This window comes from Phasianus colchicus, chromosome 1 (genome assembly GCF_987193195.1).
Source record: "Phasianus colchicus chromosome 1, bPhaCol1.hap1.1, whole genome shotgun sequence".
NCBI classification, from domain to species: Eukaryota; Metazoa; Chordata; class Aves; order Galliformes; family Phasianidae; genus Phasianus; species Phasianus colchicus.
This window is the reverse complement of record NC_143436.1, coordinates 193,966,577-193,990,042: the sequence shown is the minus strand read 5'-3', so window position 1 is coordinate 193,990,042 and position 23,466 is coordinate 193,966,577. Positions and strand designations below refer to the sequence as shown.

The window sequence follows — 23,466 nt, the reverse complement described above, 5'->3', positions numbered from 1 at the left end:
TCCCGGCGTGGGGAGCCCGGGCCACGCAGTGCTGTGCCCACCCCCGTTTACACCCCCCCGCCCCAGGCTGGTATTGCCTCGTACCCAGGGTGTGGACCCAGCCCGTTTCTATAGGACTTGATCCATAGCGCGGCGGGTGAGCGCCTGCCTCGCTGGCTTAATCCTAAATCACAGAGTCATGGAATCACAGCGATTTGGGACCCCGAAGCCCACCCAGCCCAGCCCTTCCATGGGCAGGGGCACCTCCCATAGAGCAGGTGCCCAAAGCCCCATCCAACCTTGGGACAGGGGCACCCGCAGCCTTCATAGCAAAGAATTTCCTCCTAGCATCCAACCGAAATCTCCCCATCACCGTTTTCAAAGAGCTTGCCCCATGCCCCTTCCCCTCTCCCTATGGCAAAGGTCCTTTGCACCCCACCAATGCAATGTGTGCAATGAAGGTGCCAGACGGAAAACAAAGAGGCTGGGGAAGAAAAGAACAACAAAAGCCAACGGCATGGCAAGAGCAAAACCCTCCTGGAGGAGGGGAAAGAAAAATAATTGAGGGGAATCGATAAAAGCTTCATATTTTATTATCGATTTTCAAATAATGGAACAGTACCCACTGAAAAAGGGATTGGAGTCTCCTGCAGACGAGCTGGGTTTCGTGTTACAGGGTATTATGGCCTGGCTGAGATTAGCTATCATCTCCCAGATCTGGGAACGCTGTGCATTTACAGTCTGATCCCCTCCCCGGCTCAGGCAGCAGTAACGTCAGCCTCCTCCCCAAGAGCAGCATTAGGCTCCAACCCTCTCTTTGCTCCATCCTTAAACCCCAAATCCTTGATCAAAGTTCTCCAGAGCCCTCCTAGCACAGCACGTTCATGCTGTTGTTGTTGTTTTTAAGAAAAATACAACTCAGGCTTGCTTGCTGGGGACAGATTTCCAAGGCTGTGTGACAGCTCTGCCCCAAACCTGCTTGGGCACATTCACTCCCTGCTTCCATTTCCCTGTCCTTCTGTTTCTTCACGGGCAGGGATGGTTTCTCTTTGTGTGGCTGTGCTGTATCTGGTGCAATAACAACTCTGCATTGGTTGGGTGCTGCATGTAACACGTAGGGTTGCAATGCTTAAGCTTGCGATGTTTAAGGCTGCAAGGTGTAAGGCTGCAATGCTTATGGCTGCAATGCTTAGGGCTGCAAGGTGCAGGGCTGCAATGCTTAGGGCTGCAATGCTTAGGGCTGCAAGGTGCAGGGCTGCAATGCTTAGGGCTGCAACATGTAGGGCTGCAATGCTTAGGGATGCAAGGTGTAGGGCTTTGATGCATAAGGCTGTAAGGAGTCAAGCTGCAGTGCCTAAGGCTGCAAGGTGCAGGGCTACAATGCTTAAGGCTGTAAGCTATATGGCTGATGGAGAGTGGATTTTGTAGCACCTGCAAGCTGGGCTTGCAGCTCACAGTGCCTCTGGGAAGCAGCTATGCCACCTCTCTTTGAGAAAGGGACAGAAGTGAAGCCGTATGGTGTTTGTAGTCTCTGCCAACACACAAAAGGAGGGGAATAACCCCTGAAGGAACGTGGATAGAATTTGTTAGGAATGTACTATTTCCAAAGCTTCTTTTTTTTTTAGTGGTTTGTTTTTCTGCAAAAGGCTACGAAGAGATTTTCTGACCTTTTCACTTCCTAAAAGAAGGGCTTGGTCCTATTCAAGCAATGCAGAGGTGCCAGCTATGGGCACATCACTGGTGCATTCCCAGCAGGGATGGCTAATGGAGGAAAGGAGGACAGGGAGGGCATTGCTCACCCAACTGCCAGATATGTCAATGACCCAGAGGCACCTGGCACATTCAAGGGGACAACAGCATCCTGGTGGCTGGAGGGATCTTCCCCAGCCAGAGGGTTTACAAAGAGTGGCTGGAGAGCAAGAAAGCCACGATTACCACGCAGGTACCATGCAAAGCCATTCCACGCTGGATGTTAATGATTCACTGGTCAGGAATTTGCTCCTACTGACACAGACAGCAAAGTGGTGTCAGTTTTAAAACCAGTTACGGAGAACCCCGCCTGCATTTTTATGTTAACAACTTTCCCCACGCAGAGCTGAAACACTCCATCTGGGACAGAGATGTTTAAAGAAACGCTCCGTAATTATCATCGCGTGGATTGCAATGAATTATTCCACGGTCTTTGGTTCATTACCACGCACTGCCCTTTCTCTCTTCGTCCCCTATTGCAGATCCCAGTGACTGACACGGTTGTATGGCCAGATATATTTCAGAAGTCTCCAAAACGTGATGCTGAATTATTTTTTGACACCTTCAGCGCTGCCTGTTCCCAAAGCCTACAGCACAGCGCTCAGATCGCTGGCACTTTTGGATGGGAAATGTGATTTTGGTGCTTGCAAGCACGCTGCCAGCAAGAACGTGAGAGAGAAGCTTTGAGCATAAAAATGCTCAAAACAGACACTGTGTGAACGTGCTGTGCTCGGGGTGGGAACAGCAAGTAAACCCAAGCATTGGGCGGCCAGGCTGCATGCGATGCAGTGCATGCAGCACCACAGCACAGGGCCAGGAGTACAGATGCAACGTATCGAGGAGTTAAAGACCACAAACGTGGCTCTGATTTGGCAGCTCGTAACAGTATTCCTGATTTGATAGAATTGTTAAGGTTGGAAAACACCTCTAGGATCATCTCATCCAACCATCCACCCAATGCCACCGTGCCCACAAAACCACGTCCTTAAGTTTCGAGCTGTTCCTGCAAGCCAGGCTGAACTTGGGTTGGGATGCACTGAAAAGAGCGACTCTTCCTACTGCAGGAACCTCGGTGGTTTCAATCCTGAAATTCACCGTGCTTCCCTGTTCGTGGCCGAGACTGAAACACGGCCCCAAATGTGTGCAACCGAGCCGTGCCATCTACCGGCAGAAGGGAAGGCTGCAAGCTGTGAGCACCCGATGGAGCCATGGGTGTCCCTGCTTATTGCAGGGGAGCTGGACCAGGTGATCTTTAAAGTCCCTTTCCAACTCAAACGATTCCACAGTCCTACGATTCTCTGACTCAGTTTCCTCTCCCCGCACCGGCTGTAGGTGAAGGATGGATGCATAGGGCATTCCCAATGCTGAGTGCTTTGGGTTACTCACCGCAGCCGGGCACCAACCCCTCAGAAATGCTCTATATGCTGGTTAATACCAACCTCCACACACTGCAGGGAACAGGCATCACAGATCTGCTGTGCTGCACGCCTGCTTTTTGATTCTGAGCGGCTGCTCGGCCTCTTGAGATGCAAGTCCACAATGCGACCTGACTTTATCTTCCCTAAACAGTTCCTGCTGCAGAGCTGGATGGAAGCGGCTTTATTTCATCCAAAATTTTCAAGGTTAGAGGGGAAAAAAAAAAAAAAATCATCGCTTTTAAGCAGGGCCTTTTCAAGCTTTCCAACCTGCATAAAAGAGCACAGCAACCCCCCCAGAACAGCCAGCAATCGGAGGCAAGCCACGAGACAGCTCTGTCCTTCAGTGATAGACAGCAGCTCCAGCTGCTTTCCAAGAGAGGGGGAATATTAGCACAGGATGCTTCCATCAGATAATGAGACAGATTGGAGCACCTTCACTACAGTGTTCTGGCAAAGATGGGGGCAATGGAGACTCAGAAAAGGGAAGGAGATGATTCACGGGTCAGCAGTGTTCAAAATGCAGCGATGGGAAATCAATGGATTAAACTGGGGGGCTGGGGATGCTCCTGGAGGAGCTCCAGAAGCCCTGGATGTGGTGCTGGGCACCCCACTCTGGGTGTTTCTCCTGGGGCAGAGCTGGGAGCCAGAGGTGCCTCGAGCCTCAGCCCACTGCTCATAATGTGATGCTGTGATTCTGCGTGGTTCCCTCTCTGCTGGAGGCCTGGCCAAACCCAGCCCATCTCATTAGCAAGGGAGGCAGCAGCCAGGCAGCACTGAGATGCTGAGTCTGGATGCAGCCAGGGGATGCTTCCAGGTCTTTCATTCAAAGCTTATTAAATGGGTTTTTTATTTGGGAAGCATGATTCAACCTAAAGCCCAGTCCTGCTTTCTGCATCAAACTCAATCTAATTTCGCTGCAAGTTGAGTGAGACAAAATCCTACTGATGCTCTTCATGCTTGGTCCTTCCTCTGGGATGGATCAGAGTTCCTCATGCAAACACTGCCTGGATCCAGCTACATCAGCTCTGTATGGAACAGACACTATTTGATGCTCTTAGGGCTCTGACCACAGCTGGGCCCAGTGCAAGCAACCATAAAACAAATCATCATAAAACTAGCAGGGAGACATCTTGCCCAGCTCCCCTGCCTGGTGCACGCTCCCATCCTTAGGCATCACTTCAAGAGCAGATGGTGCTCTGCAGTAGAGCAAACGAGCAATTATCCTCCTGACACCCCGCAAGGCCTCCCCACAAGAAGTTACTTCACCCCAAGCTACGAGCTGTTGTCTGGCTTTTCAGGATAATTGGATGTAATCAAGTTTAATTCGGTCGGTGCAGTAACTCTGAAGACTTTTGTAACTGGATTACTGTCGGCTCAGCGGTCATGTGCCATTATGTTTGCTGGTCAGAACAGAAGCCAGAATAAAAACAGATGCTTTCCCCCCACTCCTGCTCCAATGACACCCCTTGAGGATATGGGCGTGTGCTGCGTAGTCAAGGTAATGAACTATAAATTCTATTAGGAGAAGGAAGTCATTGCTGTCATATTAAGTTTCGGCCTCTCCTAGAAAGTGTAAGTTATTGTTTACAGTTGTAGAGCTAAAAATACTGGAACACAGATCTATGATGCACTGAGGTGTATAAATGTTATTGTACGGATTGGGGAAAGTGAGATCATGAGCAGAAGTGATGAGGAAGGAATCCCTCAGGTCCCCTGTTTGGCTGTACATCACCAGCCAAGAAAAAGAAATAACAGAATTCTGCATCTGGGGCAGATGGACACCAAATCACAGAGGTTCAAAAAGACCACTAAGATTCCCAAGTCCAACTCCAACCCATCCCCACTTACCACGTCCCTCAGTGCTACATCTCCATGCTTCTTGAACACCTCCAGGGACAGCATCTCTACCACCTCCCTGGGCAGCCTCCTCCAATGCTCAACCACTCTTCTAGAGAATAAATTTTTCCTAATATCCAACCTGAATCTCGCCTGGTGCAATTTGAGGCCATCACTTCAGGATAGATCTACTGCAGGTGAGCTACAGGTGAGAGGCACATGGCAAACATAATGAAGCCAGCAGCATAAAGGCTTTCCAACCCCTTTGGTATTAACTGACTCAGGTAGCATGTGAAAGGATGTTCTCATCACCTTTTAGGTCAAGTTCTGCAGACTTTAGAATCATCATAGGATTGTTTAAGTTGGAAGGGATCTTTAAAGGCCATCTGGTCCAACTCCCCAGCAATGCACAGGGACACCCACAGCTCCACCAGGTGCTCAGAGCCCTGTCAAGCCCGACCTTGAATGCTTCCAAGGACGGGGCACCCTATGCTCTTTTCTAATGAGCCTCTCATGCTTAAGGCCCAGTGATTTCACCCTGACTAATGCTGAGGCCAGACAGATGGGAGACTGAAATATGGCACTTTTTGAACAGTGAAAATAATCACAGCATGGAAGTGATGTGATCTTGTGGTTTCACAGCATTTTAGACTGTTTGGTGGCATAGGAACCACATTATATCCCTGGCTGAAATGGGCAATGAACATCAGATAGACATCTCTTAAAAGTCAGTTGGTTTTGAATTGGTTTTTTTGCAGTTAATCTGCAAAGTGCAGAGACATTTCCAAGACCCGTGGCAAAGGAAGAACTCCAGCTTCCAGTCCCAAATGCTACAGAGTGGCCACCCTCAGCTGAATGCTGTTAAGCTGTGGATGCAGGCATATGCATCTCTGGTTTTGGCCAGATGGCTATTTGGAGTTTCTAATGATCTGGGAAATGAGCACTTCATAATGTTCTGTCTCAAAGGACTGAGCACAAACTTTCTTCCATTTTCCATACCAGCACTGTTACAGATGGCACCAGATCTCCATCAGTGCTAAAAGCAGTACATGTGCTCCAAGGAGAGCAAGGCAAATCACCCTTTGAGTTCATTAACAAATATGAAATTTGTTAAATACTCGAACCCTATACTGTCTAAAATCACTGTAAACGATTATTAATGCCAATAGCTTTTGGAAGTGTTTTTAAGCCATTGTATAAGCCCTCAGATTCCATCTGCGTTACCATTCGGGTTCAGCGAGTTCAAATGTGGGGCCATATAGAAAACAGCACCTCTGCATGTTTACAAAGAGGAATCCAAAGCACAAACTTCAACTGCTGTGCACAGTCCCTCCTCAGTGGCTGTGATGCAGTAGGGGCTGTTGGGAATGCCAGGACACACGTAGTGGTTTATTTACAGTACACAAGTGGAGAGGTCACCTCAAGTGCTTCGAGGAGATGCTGCCCTGAGCCTCCAGCCTGGCAAGAACAAGGCCTCAGGAATTAAAGCAATGCCAGAACCTCCTAGAGCCTGAGGTCTTCAAAGGGTTACAAGGATAGAATCATAGAACGGCCGGGGTTGAAAAGGACCACAATTGAGTTCCAACCCCCTGCTATGTGCTATGTGCCAACCAGCAGACCAGGCTGCCCAGAGCCACATCCAGCCTGGCCTTGAATGCCTCCAGGGATGGGGCATCCACAACCTCCTTGGGCAACCTGTTCCAGTGCTTCACCACCCTCTGAGTGAAAAACTTCCTCCTAATATCTAACCTAAACCTCTCCTGTCTTAGTTAAAAACCATTCCCCCTTGCCAGCACTGAATTAATGCTCAAAATCACTCTAGGAGGAAAGACACCACAGAACTACGATGATAAAGCCATCGTGTCCATGAAATATAACTATTTTCCCCCAGTGGCTGGAAATCTGGCATCTCTTGGAATGTGGCAGATAGCACAGAACGATCCAATACAGAAATGCACACAGTGTTTGTCAAGGCCACCTCCCAGAACACACCAACATTTTTTCTGAGCTATTTGTGTATTCTTTGCCAGTGAGCCCTTTGGTTGGTTGCTTCTGAGAATCCAGGCCTCTGCTGTTACAGAATAATACATTATTACACAGGAGTATCAGTACATGAAGCTGCTGAAGACAGTGAGATACGCAGCTCTTGGTGAAAAGCAAAAAGCTTTGCAAAGAAAATTAAAAATACACCCTGTTGGCTGCCTCAAATCATTCAGGGAAAAAAAAACAAAAAAAAAAAACAATTGTAAGAGTAATAAAAATAAACAGCAGCGCTGTGAAATCTGCATTGCCAGATCTGAAAGGCCCTGGGACACATAGGGATAGATAAAAGTCACCGAAGCGCAGTCTGGGATCTTAGAAATGCCAAAAATGCATTTGAAACTGGACCAGCTGCAAATATTCTGGTGTGGGTGCACCCAAAGGTGGAGGGAATTCTCATGGGGAGGCAACAAGCAGGGATTTTGGCCTGTTCCATGGTTCTGCCATATATCTTCCATAACCCTGGGCAAGCTGCTTAATTGCTCCATGCCTCCACCTTCCACAGTAAAACAGCGTCAGCACTAACAGCAAAAGGATTCAGAAGTCGTTTCACCCACATTTCACCCATAACTGAGCCTACAATTTCTGCTATTTGTCTTTTAAATGGCCACACAGCTTTGCCTGGTGCTGCCTTTCATGTGAAAGCATCTCTGCTCAACACCTTATGCAGCAGACATGGAGACACAGCTGTAGGACAGCTAATCACCCATTTTGCAGCAGCCATAAAACAATGGGAGCCATAATTTCTTTGAACTCTGGGTCAAACTTCTTGTTAGCCAAGCCTGTAAGATCTCATATAGTAAATTATATACGTCTCTTTACCAGCAGGATCATAAAATAAAACTTTACAATCCTTCCGAAGGTCACGGCTCTGCAACAAACTATATGATAAAACAATAAATTCACCCCTGAGACCACCATTTTATGGCTTCCGTAGCTTTGCTTAGATCTGAGGAAGCTGAGACTTTGACAATCTTCATACAAAATGTTACTTCTCCTTTGGACCCATCTCCCCCTAACGAGAGGCTGAAACAACAGTACTAACGAGCCGCACTGCATCCAGCAGCAAAGTCTCATTTATCTCTATACACACATTTAATCGGAACAATGACCAAAGTGTTTCTTGGCAAATTAGTCCCCTTCTTCCCTTTAAGAAAAACACAACTATAAGCTATTTCCAAAACAATCAATATTAGTCCAGCAAACAAAACTGTCTGTTACATTTCCCATCAAATTCCTGGCATTTCCTCAAGGGATGCTCTATAATTTAGAACTACTACCGAATAAACTGGAAAGAGGACTGCTGAGCTGAGCACCTTGGTGTTTCTCCCTTGTGTCTGAGGGCTTCAATGAAGGTAAGCCAGCTAGAAACCCCGTGCCAGTCTGCTGACTGAACATTTGGCCCAGGGATGGACTTTTATTTCTGTGATTGTGTGGAAGGTGGTACAACAGTCCAAGATTCCACAGTGCCTGAGTAACACAACATAAATCATATGGGAGAGAACAGCAACCCTTTAAACATTTCTCAGAGTTTACAGGGTCAGTGTTTTATTCCCAGTGGTGTTGCTCTCCCATCCTTCTGTCCTAATGTTACAAACCCAGAGATGCAGTCGTTGATGACAGTGATTCTTTCCTCTGAAATCCAAAGCGAGGACAAAGCTGAAAAGAGACAGTGCTGGTCACCAAGGAAGGAAACTGTGAAAAAAAAGACTTACCAAAAGGACTGTGGTGGTTACCTGGCCTTGAGAGCTGACTGCTTACAGCACTAAAAATACCCCAATGTGAGCTATTGTGCTACATGTCCTGCTAAGAGATGTGCAAAGAGTAACAGCTTTTTGTTTAAAGAAGTTTTTATCTGGCTTCAACTCTTACCAGAGCGTAGATTCTAAGCAAAAATGAAGCAAGGAAATGGCTTAAATCTAAAAAACGCTGTTTCCCTGCCTGCATCTCCAAGAGGAACGACCTCCCCTGTCCTCCTGATTAACTTCCGTTTCATTCTGGGAGAGAAGACTCGAAGGAAATACATGACATTCCACATGGAAATCCCAGAGAAAACATGTTGCATTCCTTAGCAATACCAGCCAATGTTATTTATACGTAACTTGAGGTGAACAATGCCACGTTGAGGGAACAAGTGGCTCCCACCATTGCTGGGTATCCATTAAACAAGCTTCTTACAAGAACACCCACTGGGGTGTTAAGCCTGAAAAGTGTCTTCACATGCAGGTCTTAGACTCTACCTTCTCCTCTGTCTCCTCTCTAGGCAAAATGGGTGCACGTTGCAGGCTGCTTCCAACCCTTTTTTCCTCCTTTTTGAGCCTAACTGTTACCTGGTGATTACCTGATTAGTTCTGGTGGGAACAGCCCTGCTCTCCTGCCCATTCTACCAAACTGGGCAAGCACCTGGGATGAGCTTTTTGATCCAAGGGCAATGCCCACCAGGTCAGCTCAGCCCACCAGATCCGCCAACTCACTGAGAGCCTTGAATCAAACAGAAGCACACGCACACAACTAGGGAAGCTGCTCCTCTTGGACACGTAGTTGGAATCACAACAAGAATCACCATCCACAGTTCACTCTTGCTACGCTTTTCTTCAAATTCTGCCTTTCTGCAAGGGTCACAACCAGGAAAACAAAAAAGAAAACGAACCCCCCTGACATCGCTTCATATGCTTACCTATCAACAAAGTGAAAGGTTCAACCTCGATCTGTCCTGCGACAATCTCTTTCAAGACAAAGAAAGAAGGGTGGATCAGATCAGCCTTCAGTTCTCACAAGCTGTCAGCTCATATAAGGCCTCGATAACCACTCCGCAAGCCTGTTTAAAACACTCCTTCCATCCTTGCCCTGACTTGTGAATCATCCCACATCACCTTCTGACTTACCAGCACCTTCCATTGTCTTCTTTTCTACACCTTGTTTTTCACCTGTCGCTCATTAGCCCCACCCTGCCCATCAGATTTGGCATTTTGCAGCCTGATCACCCACCTCCTGCTGACAACAGCCTGCTGATGCCAAAATCAACACTGCCACCCTACAGCTGCTGTGGGGACAAATGCTGAGTGGACAGGAGATGGTTTTGCCTCTCCTCCTGTCAACATGTGGGCTTTTGGTTCAAACACTCATTTCTGGTGACTGAGACAGGCTGAAGGACTAAAGATCTCAATGAGCACACTTGCTGACTGCATGTTATTTAGGAGCATCGTATGGATGGGGCTATTGGCACACGCACTCTTTCTGTATCTTTCTGCTGCGAGTGTTCCTGTATGGCATTTAAGATAATTCATTAAAAGAGGAGATAGTTCAAATGCATGAAGCTAGATGGGTGTCCTACGTAGGAAGTGGTGGTTTCAAAGGGAAGGCTGGAACCCACTCATGGAATCACAGTGAACAACTCTAAGGATTCTGTGATGATTCTGAGGCAGCACCAGGAGATACAAACAAGTGCACAGTTAACGCCTGCCTAACCAAAAAGAAATATGACAACAATCTTGATATGCAGGAGATGTCCCAGTGCATGCACCAAGCACCCCAAAGCAATGACCCTGTGGTGTATGATCATGATAAATAAGAGCCCCAGCCATGAACCAAACTAAAACGTGGCAGGTGCCACATAACATAAACATGTATTTTTAGATACTGCAGGTGCAGCATTACAGAGCCCTACTACAGAGAAAATGTGCCTGCAACGTTACCAGTGCAATGCTATTTGATTACTATCTTTCAATCTCTTTCATTTACTTGGAAGAAAAGTCTTTGGGGCTGTTCTGCAGCCACTTCACGTTCTTTGTGCCAATTTACATGGGGTTCATTAGCAATAAGGCTGTTACCTTGCTTTTTCTCTTTATATAAGTTGTTTTTACTGCAGACATCCTGGACTCCAGAGTAGTAAGCACTATGCAAATGACAATTTGCTGGATTGTGATAATTCAGAAGGGAAGAGGGATGCTGGAAACCCTCAGTTCAAGTCCCATATAAACCACTGGTTTCCAATTGCCTTGGGCAAGTCACTTGATCTGCCCTTAATCTTGTTTTCAAAACAGAAATGAATATTTCTTTACCTGGCAGGGAGGCTGAGAGCACAAACCCATTAAAGACTGCATAGGGTTCAGATCCTACAGAGATAAGCAATTACTTAATACACATGCAATGGCTGGCAGTGGATGGTGGTTGTTTCAAAATACACACAAAACTGTTTGGGTCAGATGAACACGTCACGTATTTATATTTTTTCAACAACAAAAAAAGGAAAAGCAACAACAACAAACACCAGAAAACTGCAAGTTGGCTTCAGAGACATGGATGCAACTGAACATTTCTGCTATGAAAATGTGGTTATTTGGGCACACAGAATGTGTCTCCTGCAGTATCTCCTGCAGAAGTTGTGTAACTAATTTGTGTATATGCAGAAACATCTACTAGAGACCGGAGGAAATGCTATGATGCTGAGTGCCACGGTTTTATAACAATATAGAGAACCATGAAGAGTTACAAAACAACCCGGTGTAAATCTTTATTGATGATTCACAAAAATCAAACATCATTCACCCAATTCACTCCGGCAGTTCCAATATGACATTTCTCCTTGCTAGGTTTGGCTGATTTTTCCGACGTAAACAATATTTGCTTTTAACTTAGGGTGGGGAGAACCACGCTTTATACAGTTGTCATTTCGTAAGAGCAACTACATCACAGCAGTGACAATACTCTGCAATTTTACAATCCTCAACCTTCAAAGCACTGCGCAGGCATTTAATTAAAGCCTACTAAAGCCTCACAACAGACCTGGCTCTCAGTCCATTTCAGGTCACACCTCTTTATTAATATTTCACATCAAACCCCCACTACCTCTGAACAGTACTTATTCAGGACTCCCATCCATCCTTTGTGCTCATGGGAATTTTAACTCTTTGGTTAAGTGGGATTTATTAATGCTCCCCAAATGCACCAAAGACATGAACTGCTATCAAATTAACTGCAAGCATGCTTCCATTATCTCACGAGAACATATATATTATTTTCAATAAGGCAACATCCAATTTACTGAGAGCTTCACCAATACAAAATTTCTCTCAATTTTCCTCTAAAATGCACTCGGTCATACGCCAATATTATAGACATGTGGTCACACGGGCAGTTTTCACACTGCTGAGCTACAGCAGACAGGAGTGAGGAAACCTGGGGAAAGGAATAACATCTTTGATATTGTCAACACCCAGGATGTACTGCAGGTAGCGTTCAAACCCCATTCCGAAGCCTCCATGAGGAACAGAGCCAAATTTTCGCAGGTCTAGGTACCTGTAATTTAAACAGACAGTTACATTTGCAGCACATTTATGCTGATGTAATTAGAGAGAGCTTTTTATCTGGCGTTTTGCTTTCCATCTTAATTACTTCCCTTTGACCCTAACCGCTGTGGATTCCTGCCAACGCAGCCAGCATTGAAGAGGGGCATGAAGGGGTGGAGCTCCCTGACATACATTCTTGTATTAGCAAGAAGCCCCAGGTGCAAATGTAAACCAGCAGAGCTGTGCCTTGCCAATATGCTACAGCCTGCTTTGTTTAGGAGCAAGAACTCATTTGGGTACAAAGAACAGCTTTAACATCATAGCTCTACATGTACTGAGAGCACCTAAGTTTTTAAATATATCCCTAATAGAAACACAAGTCCAGGTTCCTACAGCAACACAAAACATTCCCACTGTCCCCTGCTTGGGTTTGTTCAGCTCTTGCCAGGCTGAAATCTGCCCTACAATCAATTTTCATCTTCTGTCCAGTCATCTTTTCAATAGACTAAGTCATTTCATTTCCAGTAATTCCTTAAGAATTTAATTTCTTGGCTCAAATACATCTTCTTGTCTGCTGAAGATTCCTTCTGAGTTTTATTTTTCTCTTAGGGTAATTATAATGGCTTTTTGTCACCTTTTCCCCTCCTTCCTAGCTCCCCCAAATCATTTTCACAGTCTGATTTATTCACTCCCAAAGCAAGTCAGCAAAAAGTCCTGGACATATCTTCTCCAAAAATGAGATCTGCAACAAGACATTGCAGTTTGGAGAACAGTACCTGTTGTGTACAAAAAAGCCAGCCCCCTAGGTTGGAAGCAGCTATTCCAACTATGTAGGTGTCAACAACATTAAGATGGCTCAGCTCCCCCTCTCCCCTCCTGATTCCATGTGATGTGATATGCAAGAACTGTGTTTACAGCTACAAACTGTCACCAACAATTATGTTTTAGCAGGAGTGAAAATCAGCTCAGTGGGTCTGCTCTTTCATGGGGCCACTCCTGAGACCACAAAGTAGTGATGTATGAATGCACTACAAAGGGTCTGTGTGGCTGCACATGTATTACATGCTTATCATCCCCACGTATGAGTGTTTCATCAGCTCAGTTTACAAAAAAGCAGCTAAGCCTCAATACAAATACAAAATTATGCTTAAATATATATATCAATGCATTTAAATATCAAAACATATAAACACACATCTTGAACTATACACTTGTTCACACAGTTTGACAGTATACCTTTTGTACCATATCGCTTTTTTTCTTGCGGTTCATTAACAATAGTTGAAATTTGGGAAGTCACTTATTACAATCAGTACAATGTTTTTGGTTTTGTTTTTGTTTTTTTTCTTTTTTTTTTTTTCCTCAGGAGATTTTCTTCCTCTGCTCCACTGCCTAAGAAGTAAAACCAAAAGCAGAACTTCTTACCTCTTCCTAGCACTGAGTTTCCACTTACATACTGGGAACTGCCTCTAGAAAACCCTGCTTAGCAACTTTGCAAAGATGACGAGCAAATCTAATGCTGAGGGTGGTGACTTGTAAAATATAAAGGGCCTCATAAATCTAAGGGATATGGATGATATGGGTGCTGCCCGTGGCAGGTTAACCTGTACCAGCTCAGCAGTTCTGAGAAGAATTGGCAAATCAGCTGGTGGCAACTCTAGCAGCAAGTAGGAGTTGAAATAACAGCACAGATATTGCAGGTGACATCAATGAGAACATCTCAGCCTGTGCAAAGACAGCTGAGACTATGTCTAGCACTTTCATTCCTCTTTGGTGGCAACACAGTTTATAAAATCATCATAAAGATTAAATAACTCTGCTCCTTCCAGATGAACAATAATAATAAATTCTACCCTTGCTTATCCAGGGCTTTCATCTATAGATTTCTCTGAGAACTCTGAGCACTCTGAGAAGCCATTCTGGCAAAAGAACCAAAACAAAGCCCATTAAAGGTAATAGAAAAAGTCCATTGAATTAAAAGTGCTGAGGATCAAGCCTGTGAATCCTTCCTGATGGCTGCACTTAGAAAAAGTGAAGGAATTAAGAAATTTTCCGTTCTTCTCAGATGAAAGAAAGAATAATTTCCTGCAGATTAACAGAAAAATCCCTTTAGGCTGGAAAATGTTTCCTGAGGTTTCCTTCATTCAATAATCTCCGCACATGGTATGTTTCTCACCTCAGAAAACACTCACGAACTAGTCTGGCTATTTCTCCCAGCAGCTTGTACTTAAGAGGACAGCTGAGACCTCCATTGGCAACTGAGGGAATGTGCAACGTTATTCCAATGCGGGAAGTAAGTTTCCATGACCCCTGCTATCTTCATTGTTCATGTTCTGGACTTGGAGGACTGGTAGTTCTGAGATTTGAATCTTACTAAAATATGTGCTGCAACAACATCCCCTGGCAGTGAATTCCATGAGCTTGTTACGTGCCAAGTTAGAAAAGCATTTCCTTTCATCCCTTTAAAAACCTATATCCTTCTGTCACCATCACAAAATCCTGTGATGCACAGCAAGGCACTATGAAGATCAGTGCATTCTCAGTGATCATTTGTAAAACAGAACGTACGCTTTTTAGTCTCCTTTCAAAACAAATATAATCTTGATCTGTCATATAACCATCTTGTAATACTGAAGCCTCTGCTGCCAGTCAGAAAAAAGTAAGGCTAGGAGAACAAAGACACTGTCATCCCCAGAGTTGAATATTTTACTGGAAGAAAAGAAATACACTAAGGAAAAAATACAGGTAACAAAAAACTAGCAGTGAAATTGAGTTAGCATATGAAGAATCAGTTTTATTGAATGTTTTAGGAAATAAACATGCAAGTACCACTAGTGAGGCACTGGAACTGCTTGACCAGAGATGTGGTGAATGCCCCATCCCTGGAGACAAAGTCAGTCTTTAACAGGCTCTGTGGAAACTGAGCTGTAGGTGTCTGTGTTCTCTGCAGGGGAGTTGGACTAGATGACCTTTAAAGGTCCCTTCCAACTCAAACAACTCTATGATTCTGGGTTCTAATGCTGGGTAAAATGCTATCTTTGATATCATGCAAATTCTGCTCTGCTACAGTGTTTTGGTAATCCACAAAAGAAGGCATTCAGAGTGTTCACTGATATGAGCTGGATTTACAGTCCATTTATAACACAATATATTCAATACCCCATGGTCACAGAATTCACAGTCTCTGCCCTCTGGAGCTAACAGCCTACACTGGCAGAGAACAGCAGGAAAGAGGCACAAAGGCAGCAAGTGACTTCCCAGAGTAAACTCTGATCTCCTGACTTTCCCACCTCAATTTCATAGATCTCTCTCAGTCTAGCCAAAATCAGCATCTACAGCACTGACCTCTGTCTACAATTCAAAGGAAGGAGTGTGAAAATAAGATAAAATTACTCCAAAGGCAAGCCAAGTATTTCCCCACCTCTTACTATTTAAGGAAAGGAACCTGCACAACAGGAAAGCTGTATTGAACTGAAGAAGACTGAGAGGAGTTTGGCCATATTCCTTTATCTACAGATTGTTGGTTGCCTCTTCGATCAATGACTCCTCCACAAGTAAGGAACTCTTCAAGCCATTGAAGGAATAGTGTGCCCCAAAACACAGAAGAAAACAATGAGAAGCGGAGATATGGCATTATCTAAGGGATTTCAAAAGGGACATCTTATATAGCTGTCCATTTGAAAGTTAGCAAATAGACTTCAAAAGAAATGACTCAGCTGTTCTCCAAAGAGTTTGTGTGCCAGCTTTGGAGACTAAATTCAATCATTAAAATGGAGGAGATTAATTTCAGTCTCTCCTGCCACCTCCTCTGAGAAGGATGCTGGCAACCTACCTACCTCTTTACTGGCAGAATCTGGACTGGATTCCAGAAGTAACCTGGGATATTCCAATCCTGCAGCTTCCCAGCACATCACACCACGCTATGGCAAGGGGCAAAAACAGTTTCAGCCTCCTATGGGAAGCTGCATCATTGTCAGTGGAATGGAGGAAAAAGGGGAGAAGAGAGTCTCCCAAATGAGATTACAGGACAGCTACATATTACAGGAAACCGAAAACGGGTGATGGGCAATGTCTCTTGCGGGGGGCATAAGGCAGGGCTGAGCTATTTTAGCAATGCTGAAAGGCTCCCTCCTCCTGAGTATCAGATTGCTAAGGCTATATGTCAACATCTAACCATACACCTGATCAGCCTTGGTCACACTTTCCTCTCCAGAAGACCCAATATTTAATTATCTACGTGTGTAAGAGTTGCTGACCATGCTTACCTAGGATATCAGGTGCTTGTCAGAGTTAGGAGGAAAAACCACCATCACAAGTACCACAGAGGACCCTGGGATTCTTCTGAGTATTTCAAATAAGCTTCAAAGGGACAACTAAGAAACAGAGTAGGCTAAAAGGGTTCAGCTCGACTGCTACTCCCTTACACAGGCTGCTTGGTCTATAAGATACACTGGGGATATTAACAGCTTTCTCCCAGCAGCTTTACCTGGGAACACAGACAGTTAAACTGTATGCCTGTCTAAAAATATTTCCTATAAACAGAAGCTAAAGGCTCAGAGAAATTACAGAAAGAAATTCTTAACCTCTGGTTTGGGTTAGATGAAGTGATACAGTGCATTCTGACCCATAAATGGAAATAATAAAGGAAGACATTTCATTCACCTTGTTTGCAAATGGATGATGTAAAGGACTGCCAGGCACTGGGCTGTTTCAAAGTGAGTTCATACGCAGAGGAGAGTGTAAGAATCCTGTACTACTACTGCATTTTTCAAGGCAGTCTCCCTAATGGCCAATCCAAATACTAAAGAGCATTTGAATACACTTCTAAATTTAAAATTCTCCACACTATCAACCTCTCAGTAGCTTTGACAAAGCACATACCAAGAAACACTTGTCAAGAGGAGCACTAAAATCTTGTCATTTTAATGGGCTAAATCGTTAATTCAAAGGTTGTTCTGTCTCCTTAGCAGGACAGTTTTAATTGCTTCAACAGCTTTGTTAGGAAAGATTTTTCAACCCAGTTGCTCTGTCAATTGCAAAGGGAGTCATTCACTGTGCTGTTAAAGGTCACAAATTGCTTGTGGTTCTGCAACCTGTTTATCTCATGTGATGGTGGCCAGAATCTATTCAATTTGGAACACAATTTGATGACTTAGTATCACTGATGAGTTGTAAATTAATCCACTTTATGCAATCCTGAAAGGAATGACCTGTGCTGTCCATGGACAAATTGGGAAGATAAAGTAAGTAACATTAGATTAACTTTGTTGAAATGAACTGGCTGTTCCATTGAGACTGGCAGTGATGGCCATGCAACTGGGCCAAGAAATGTCCCCCTCAAGAACTGCATGAAAAAATGAAACAGTTGTTTAAAGAACCTCAGAAGAAAATATAGCTTGCAAAATAAGAAACAGTCTTACCATTGGTAGGCATCTGTGAGTCCTAATCTGTGGAACAAGAAGAAAAAACTTCATAAATAAAAGAACAGGGATCTGCACAAGCAGCACTTGCCTGGAAAACAATGTTATGAGGAAAGAGAGGGTCTCTGGACTAAACTGAGTTGAAAAAGGAAAGGCAGGAAATAAAGGGAAGGCATGATCAATGGGTGTCAGCTCTGGCACTTGGTAGAGAATCTCAAACAGATTCCCAACATGCTTCTCAAAATACGAAGTTTGCTTTGGAAACATAAAGCTTCATGCAAAGACTTGTGTAAATTCTTCACTTCAGGGAAATCAGTAAAACCTTCTTTCAAAATTTTGAAGAGTACAGGCCCAAATATTAAACTTACGACATGCAGCAATCTCATTTATGAATGAGGCAAAATCTCCCCATACGCGTGGCTTCTCCCCTTTCTAAGTTCACAAAACCATTAAATGGCCATGGATTTAATAACATGCTCAACTATTAAATAAAAGTAGCTTCTGTAAAGCAATTTAATAAAGACATCTTTTCCTAATTGCCACCAGTAGATTCTCCATCCTTTTCCAACCTAGCAGAAACAGAACAAAGTTGATTTTTTTCTTCCCATTTCTCTCAACAGAAACAAAAATTTCTGTAGGCAAAATGAGACCATTTCTCTGATCTCCAGTGCACTGCAGCAATCCTTGACCAGAACTTTTAGATTTACTGTAAGCGTGCATAAAGAGACAAAAATCCAGTTATCTCTCTCGTTTGTGCTGGGGCTGCAGGAAGTAGAATTTAAAGGCATTAACAAAATATTTTGGTTCAGCAGATCAGATCCTGAGCACTCAAAACAGAGAAACACGTGGTGTTATTTTTCCAGTTCATCTTAAGTGCAGAGCTATAGTCTGAGGTCACTGAAGATGCATCATTTGTAGCTCAAAACACTTCCTGTGACTTTCCTGTCACACAATAAAGTCTGGCTTTGACCTTTACAAAGATCCCTCCTCCAGTCCCACACCTGGAAGGCTGCGGACTCTGGATTCTATGGGTAGAAATTTCAAGTGCACTTTGCTTCAGCTGAAGCATGGTTCTGTCTGGAGAGTTCACGATGAGAGTAACTGCATGCATAGTGAGGCCTTGCAGGGTGTGACACCATCCTACTCCACAAACTCTGAACCAATCTTGTAGTGATTTTAATTGCCCTATCTTTTTTCATTATGCTGAAATGGATTTTGCATTTCTCCACTGATTAGATACATCTCCGTGACCAACTGGCTGATTTAAGTGATAAATTCATTCCCAATGTACAAATTACATTACTCTGGGATTAATTCTCCTCCAAAACTGCTTTGTAACAAGTGTACAAATAGTACAAATGGACTCAGATGAGTTATGAAAAGTTATTTTGAAAATTCAGACCGGATCCAGGGAGTAATCATCTGTGGAGATTCACCCCATCTCTGAAGTCAATTATTAAAAGAAATAATATTCTGAATATTCTATTTGATATTCTGACACTGAATTTAGCCTGAAATTACTCTAAGCCTCACGAGTCAGAACAACGCAGTAGGGAAGAAGACTGCCAAAGAGCCCAAATGACTTCAGTACAAGTCTCAGCCCTTTCCAGTGAAGCTTTCCACAAAACTCTTAGCAAAGAACAGTATTCAATGAAATACAGTTACTGAAGTCAACTGTACCACAACTAGGCAAAGTTTCCCAGCTGCTGTTCCTCCATTGCACAACATGGTAACAAAAGTACGTAAGCACTGATTACACAACTTTCACCTTCACAATCAACTCTCAGACACAAAAGCTGTGAAGGAAGGGCTCAAGGATGAAGTGCCTTGATGAGAATCTGTCTCAGACAGTCCCCACAGAGCTAAGGCTGCTGCCCTCCCCTCTTCTGCAGTGAGCTGAAGCTGAGTGGCACTTCATATGCCTACAAGCAGAAGCACAAGACCTCCTTCACTGGTTAGCAATTGCTTACTCAGATAAATGGGTATCTCAAAAGACAACAGATAAACAGTTGCCATCCCAGTCCTGCCTTGCAGGCACCAATGGCTGCCTGAACACACTTGTGGCCAAGCTGGTCAGCTGGCACCTGCAGGTTTTCTGTACCTCTGTAAGCGTGATTCCAGGAAGGGCAGTCGCTCCTCTCTCAAGCTGCCTCCACACAACTCCCCTATTCCTGGTACTAGGAGATCAACAGCTGCAACCTTAAAAAGGAGAGAACTAATGTAAGTTAGGCCATACAGTCTATAGTAGAAATACAGCTGGCAGTATTGAAGTGCATTAGGAACACAGTGCTATCATCGACGCTGTTAGGTTTGGGTTGATTTTCTTCCCCGTTTCGCTCTGTAGGGTTACTTTTCCACAGCTCATGAGATACCAAAATTAAAGCAAGTGAAGCAAGAGCAGTACATGGCAGTAGAAGTCACACTTTTTAGTAGAAGCACTGATTCAGACAGGTCTCGGTTTAATTGGAAAATTCTTACCTTCAAAGCAAAAGACTTGTGGAAGAAGTTTATTTCTAGTGTCCATCTGCTATTTGAGGATTACATGGTACATTTGGATGACTGGGGAATCATGGGCTGCCTGAACGCATACAATTCTAGGCTTAACTAGTAGTACAGATATATATTTGGAAAAAACACTATGGCAAATATGCCTTAAAGGATTTAAACAAATACTTCATGCTACCTATTTCCTGTATCTTCCTCCCATTACTCCTGCTTTGGGATTTCTTCTGTAACAGAAAGAAGACTGGGCAGGATAACCTACATGATGGCCATGTCTTACCTTGGCCTTCAAGACTAGAGGCCCAGCAGAAAGCCATCTTTGAGTTGGACTCGATGATCTTTATGGGTCCCTTTCAACTTGGGACATTCTATGATTCTACTTTTAAGCTAAGACACTCAATGAAAAGGAGGTGGAAGTGTGACCCGTGGACTCACTGTATGTTGAGGTCCATCTTCATTGTCCCGCATGTAGAAAGGTTTGAGGTCGTAGGGGTAGTTAATCACAAATACAGGAACATCACCACAGTGCTTCACCAGGTACTTCTCATGTTCTGTTTGGAGGTCACAGCCCCACTGTAAAGAGAACAAAAGCGACCTAGTATCTTGCTTTTGTGTACCTCACCTGCAGCAAGCCACCAAGCAAAATCCCTGCAGAGAGTGGCACACTTTTGACTAACACAAAAACATGAACATTAACTTCTGAGTTCACACAATCTACTGGGAAAATATGCTAAGAACACAGAGTTCCACAGGTTTTAGGGCAGAGCAAAGTAATGAAAATAACATGGCTTAACTTCCATGGAACAGGGCATGACCATCCTTGCATCAAGCCCGAATATCTGATATCAAAACAAAAAACAATACAAAACCAAAACAAACAAACCAACCCCTTGAAGCTCTCTCCACATAGCTTCAGGGAAATAGGAACCTATCCAAAAGTGACCTACTCAGCCCAGAATGACTTCATTACCCCAGTAGTACCCCAGGCTGGATGGGGCTGTGAGCAACCTTGTCTAGTGGGAGATATCCCTGTTTATAGCAGGGGGGTTGGAACTAAATGATGTTAAACATCCCTTCCAACCCAAACCATTCTGTCATTTTATGATTACTTCTGGTGCGCAGAAAACAGCTTTGCTAGGATGACTGCTCTCTTCCCTGCTGTGTGCTGTTACACACCACATTAAGTCTCATTTAAAAAAACTCAGCATCCTATCAAACAATTTTTTATTGGAAGCTTTGGACGTTTGCAATGCCCTCTGCTTTTCCTGCTTTCTTCCATGTTATAAATGCTGTGGCTTTTGACTAGAGACCTCCAGCCCACCACAGGATGTGCAAAGTATACAGAGGGATGGAAAAGAAGAAGGGAAATACATTCTGCAGACTGTCCTCATCTGAAAATATGCTGAGTTTGTTGTTTCAGATTTAGATAGTAAAGATTTGACTGAGGTAGTTCCTTTCAAATCTCTGTTCTTAAGTAGTCAGCTGATAAACCTCCTTTGCATCAGAAAAACTGTAATGATTTGTGCAACAGCACTGCTAGCATGATTTGTAGCTGTATTCACACACAGGATTCAAGGTTTGACACCCACTTGTTCACAGAGACCAGACAGCTACCCAACCAGCTATGAAGATGTCTTCAGGCAGAGGGTTATTTTCCTTAAAATAGCAGAGTGAGGTTAAGACTAATTGGTATACTGGAGATAAGCACTGTTATACTGGAGATAAGCACAAACACAAATGCTCTCAACGCTGCCATATATGTTTGAAACTGGGCAAAATACAGTTTTCAGAAAGTCATAATCTAACATCGTTTGTACGACTATCACATCATTCTCTTTCCCAGATGACAACTAGCCTTTGGAAAGACAAGGGATTCCCTTTACCTACATATATGTTACATGGCATTTTGATGTGGTTTTGACTTATCAACCCTGGTAAAAGTTTTGGTGCTACCTAAATATAATTCCTTTATTTGAAGACTAATGAAATAAGCTTCTTAAGATGACCGTTAATAAAACTAGAGGGAAAAGAGGGAAAGGTCCCTGAGACCTAAAGTGCTCAGACTGGCTGTGTGCACCAACAGGCATAGGGACAAACAACCAGACAACTACCTACCTCTGGCTTAAAATTGAAAGTTTGAGAAGCCTGTTTCAAAATTTCCACTGCTTCATTGTAGGAAATTCTGCAAGAGAAAAAAAAAAGGCTTTGAGATAACTGTGAAAGGAATAACAATTAAATGTTCTGGCCAAGTATTGCACTGGAAAATTAAGGAAGCATTTCCCCAAGACCATGCCAACCTGTAGTGTGATGTCAGACTTCCCAGTAATGCTGCTTGGAATAGAAACCAAAAACTTAAATTTCGTATGGCAAGAACCCTATGTTTTCCTGTGCTTCAGCTACATGCAAAGTGAAAATGCTGAGCTCTCAAAACACTTCTGCACTGTTGCAACACTGCATTTCAGTCAGAAGGGAGTTTTGCACAAAAGCAACTTTATACCAATTGGAGGATTTTTTTAATGCCTTCATTGGCATAGATCCAACACAGCTCCACTGTTCCAGTATTAAGGAAAAATAACAGCCCAGTGTGCAAAGGACTTGTACCTCGAGTGTTTTCATTTCATTTTGCAAATATCACAATATTTATTTGCAGCAATGTTTCTCTACTCCTGTGACAGTTCTGAAATCAGACTTCCCACTAATTTTCACCAGAACTGACAAACAGAATCATGGTAATACCAACAGAAAAAAAATGCAGTTAAAGATGCTGCAAGTTTGGTAACTGGAAATCAAGACTCAGTGGAAGATATTTTTTTGCTGACAAGTTTTCCACATGCCAAGCAAATGCTGCAGGCAGAAAGGATAACTTGCTCACAATAATTTCCCCTCTCTGTATCATTATCCAAACCCAATTATAAACCAAATTACCTAAAGAACATGAGCTCTTTACAGCCAGCTACAAGGATTCACTAACATGTGGAAGGCTTCTGGAGAAAATACATCAGGAATGCATTGCTCTGTGTGTTTGGGCAAAGTGAGGCACAGGTTTAACTCACATTACTGGGATGTGTAAGCTAAGAATGCCCTAGATCTGCCAGTAATGGAAGAGAGGCAGAAATGGAGAGAGAGATGGGCTGACTCAATTTCTTTTTCCATGGGAGAAACTGAGAGTAACTCTGTCCTCCTGGAAATATTAGTTAGGTACAAAGAGAGAAAGGATCAAAATGGGGAGATTCA

At 43.8% G+C, this 23,466-nt stretch overlaps 1 protein-coding gene across 3 annotated transcripts in view; it reads right to left on the bottom strand.

The window, feature by feature from the left end:
• Positions 1–66: 66 nt before the first annotated feature.
• Positions 67–23,466, bottom strand: part of NARS2 (asparaginyl-tRNA synthetase 2, mitochondrial) — a 63,323-nt gene continuing 39,923 nt past the window's right edge. The window contains exons 10-14 of one of the 3 annotated variants that reach the window (XM_090134126.1): positions 22,348–22,414; positions 20,656–20,805; positions 19,832–19,929; positions 17,731–17,757; positions 67–12,320 (exon numbers count right to left, since the gene is read on the bottom strand). In XM_090134126.1, the coding sequence (XP_089990252.1) occupies positions 12,176–12,320; positions 17,731–17,757; positions 19,832–19,929; positions 20,656–20,805; positions 22,348–22,414 (487 nt within the window). In that variant the 3' untranslated portion in view covers positions 67–12,175. The remainder of the gene's footprint in view (positions 12,321–17,730; positions 17,758–19,831; positions 19,930–20,655; positions 20,806–22,347; positions 22,415–23,466) is intronic. The other 2 variants (XM_031595482.2, XM_090134128.1) reach the window with 2 other exon arrangements.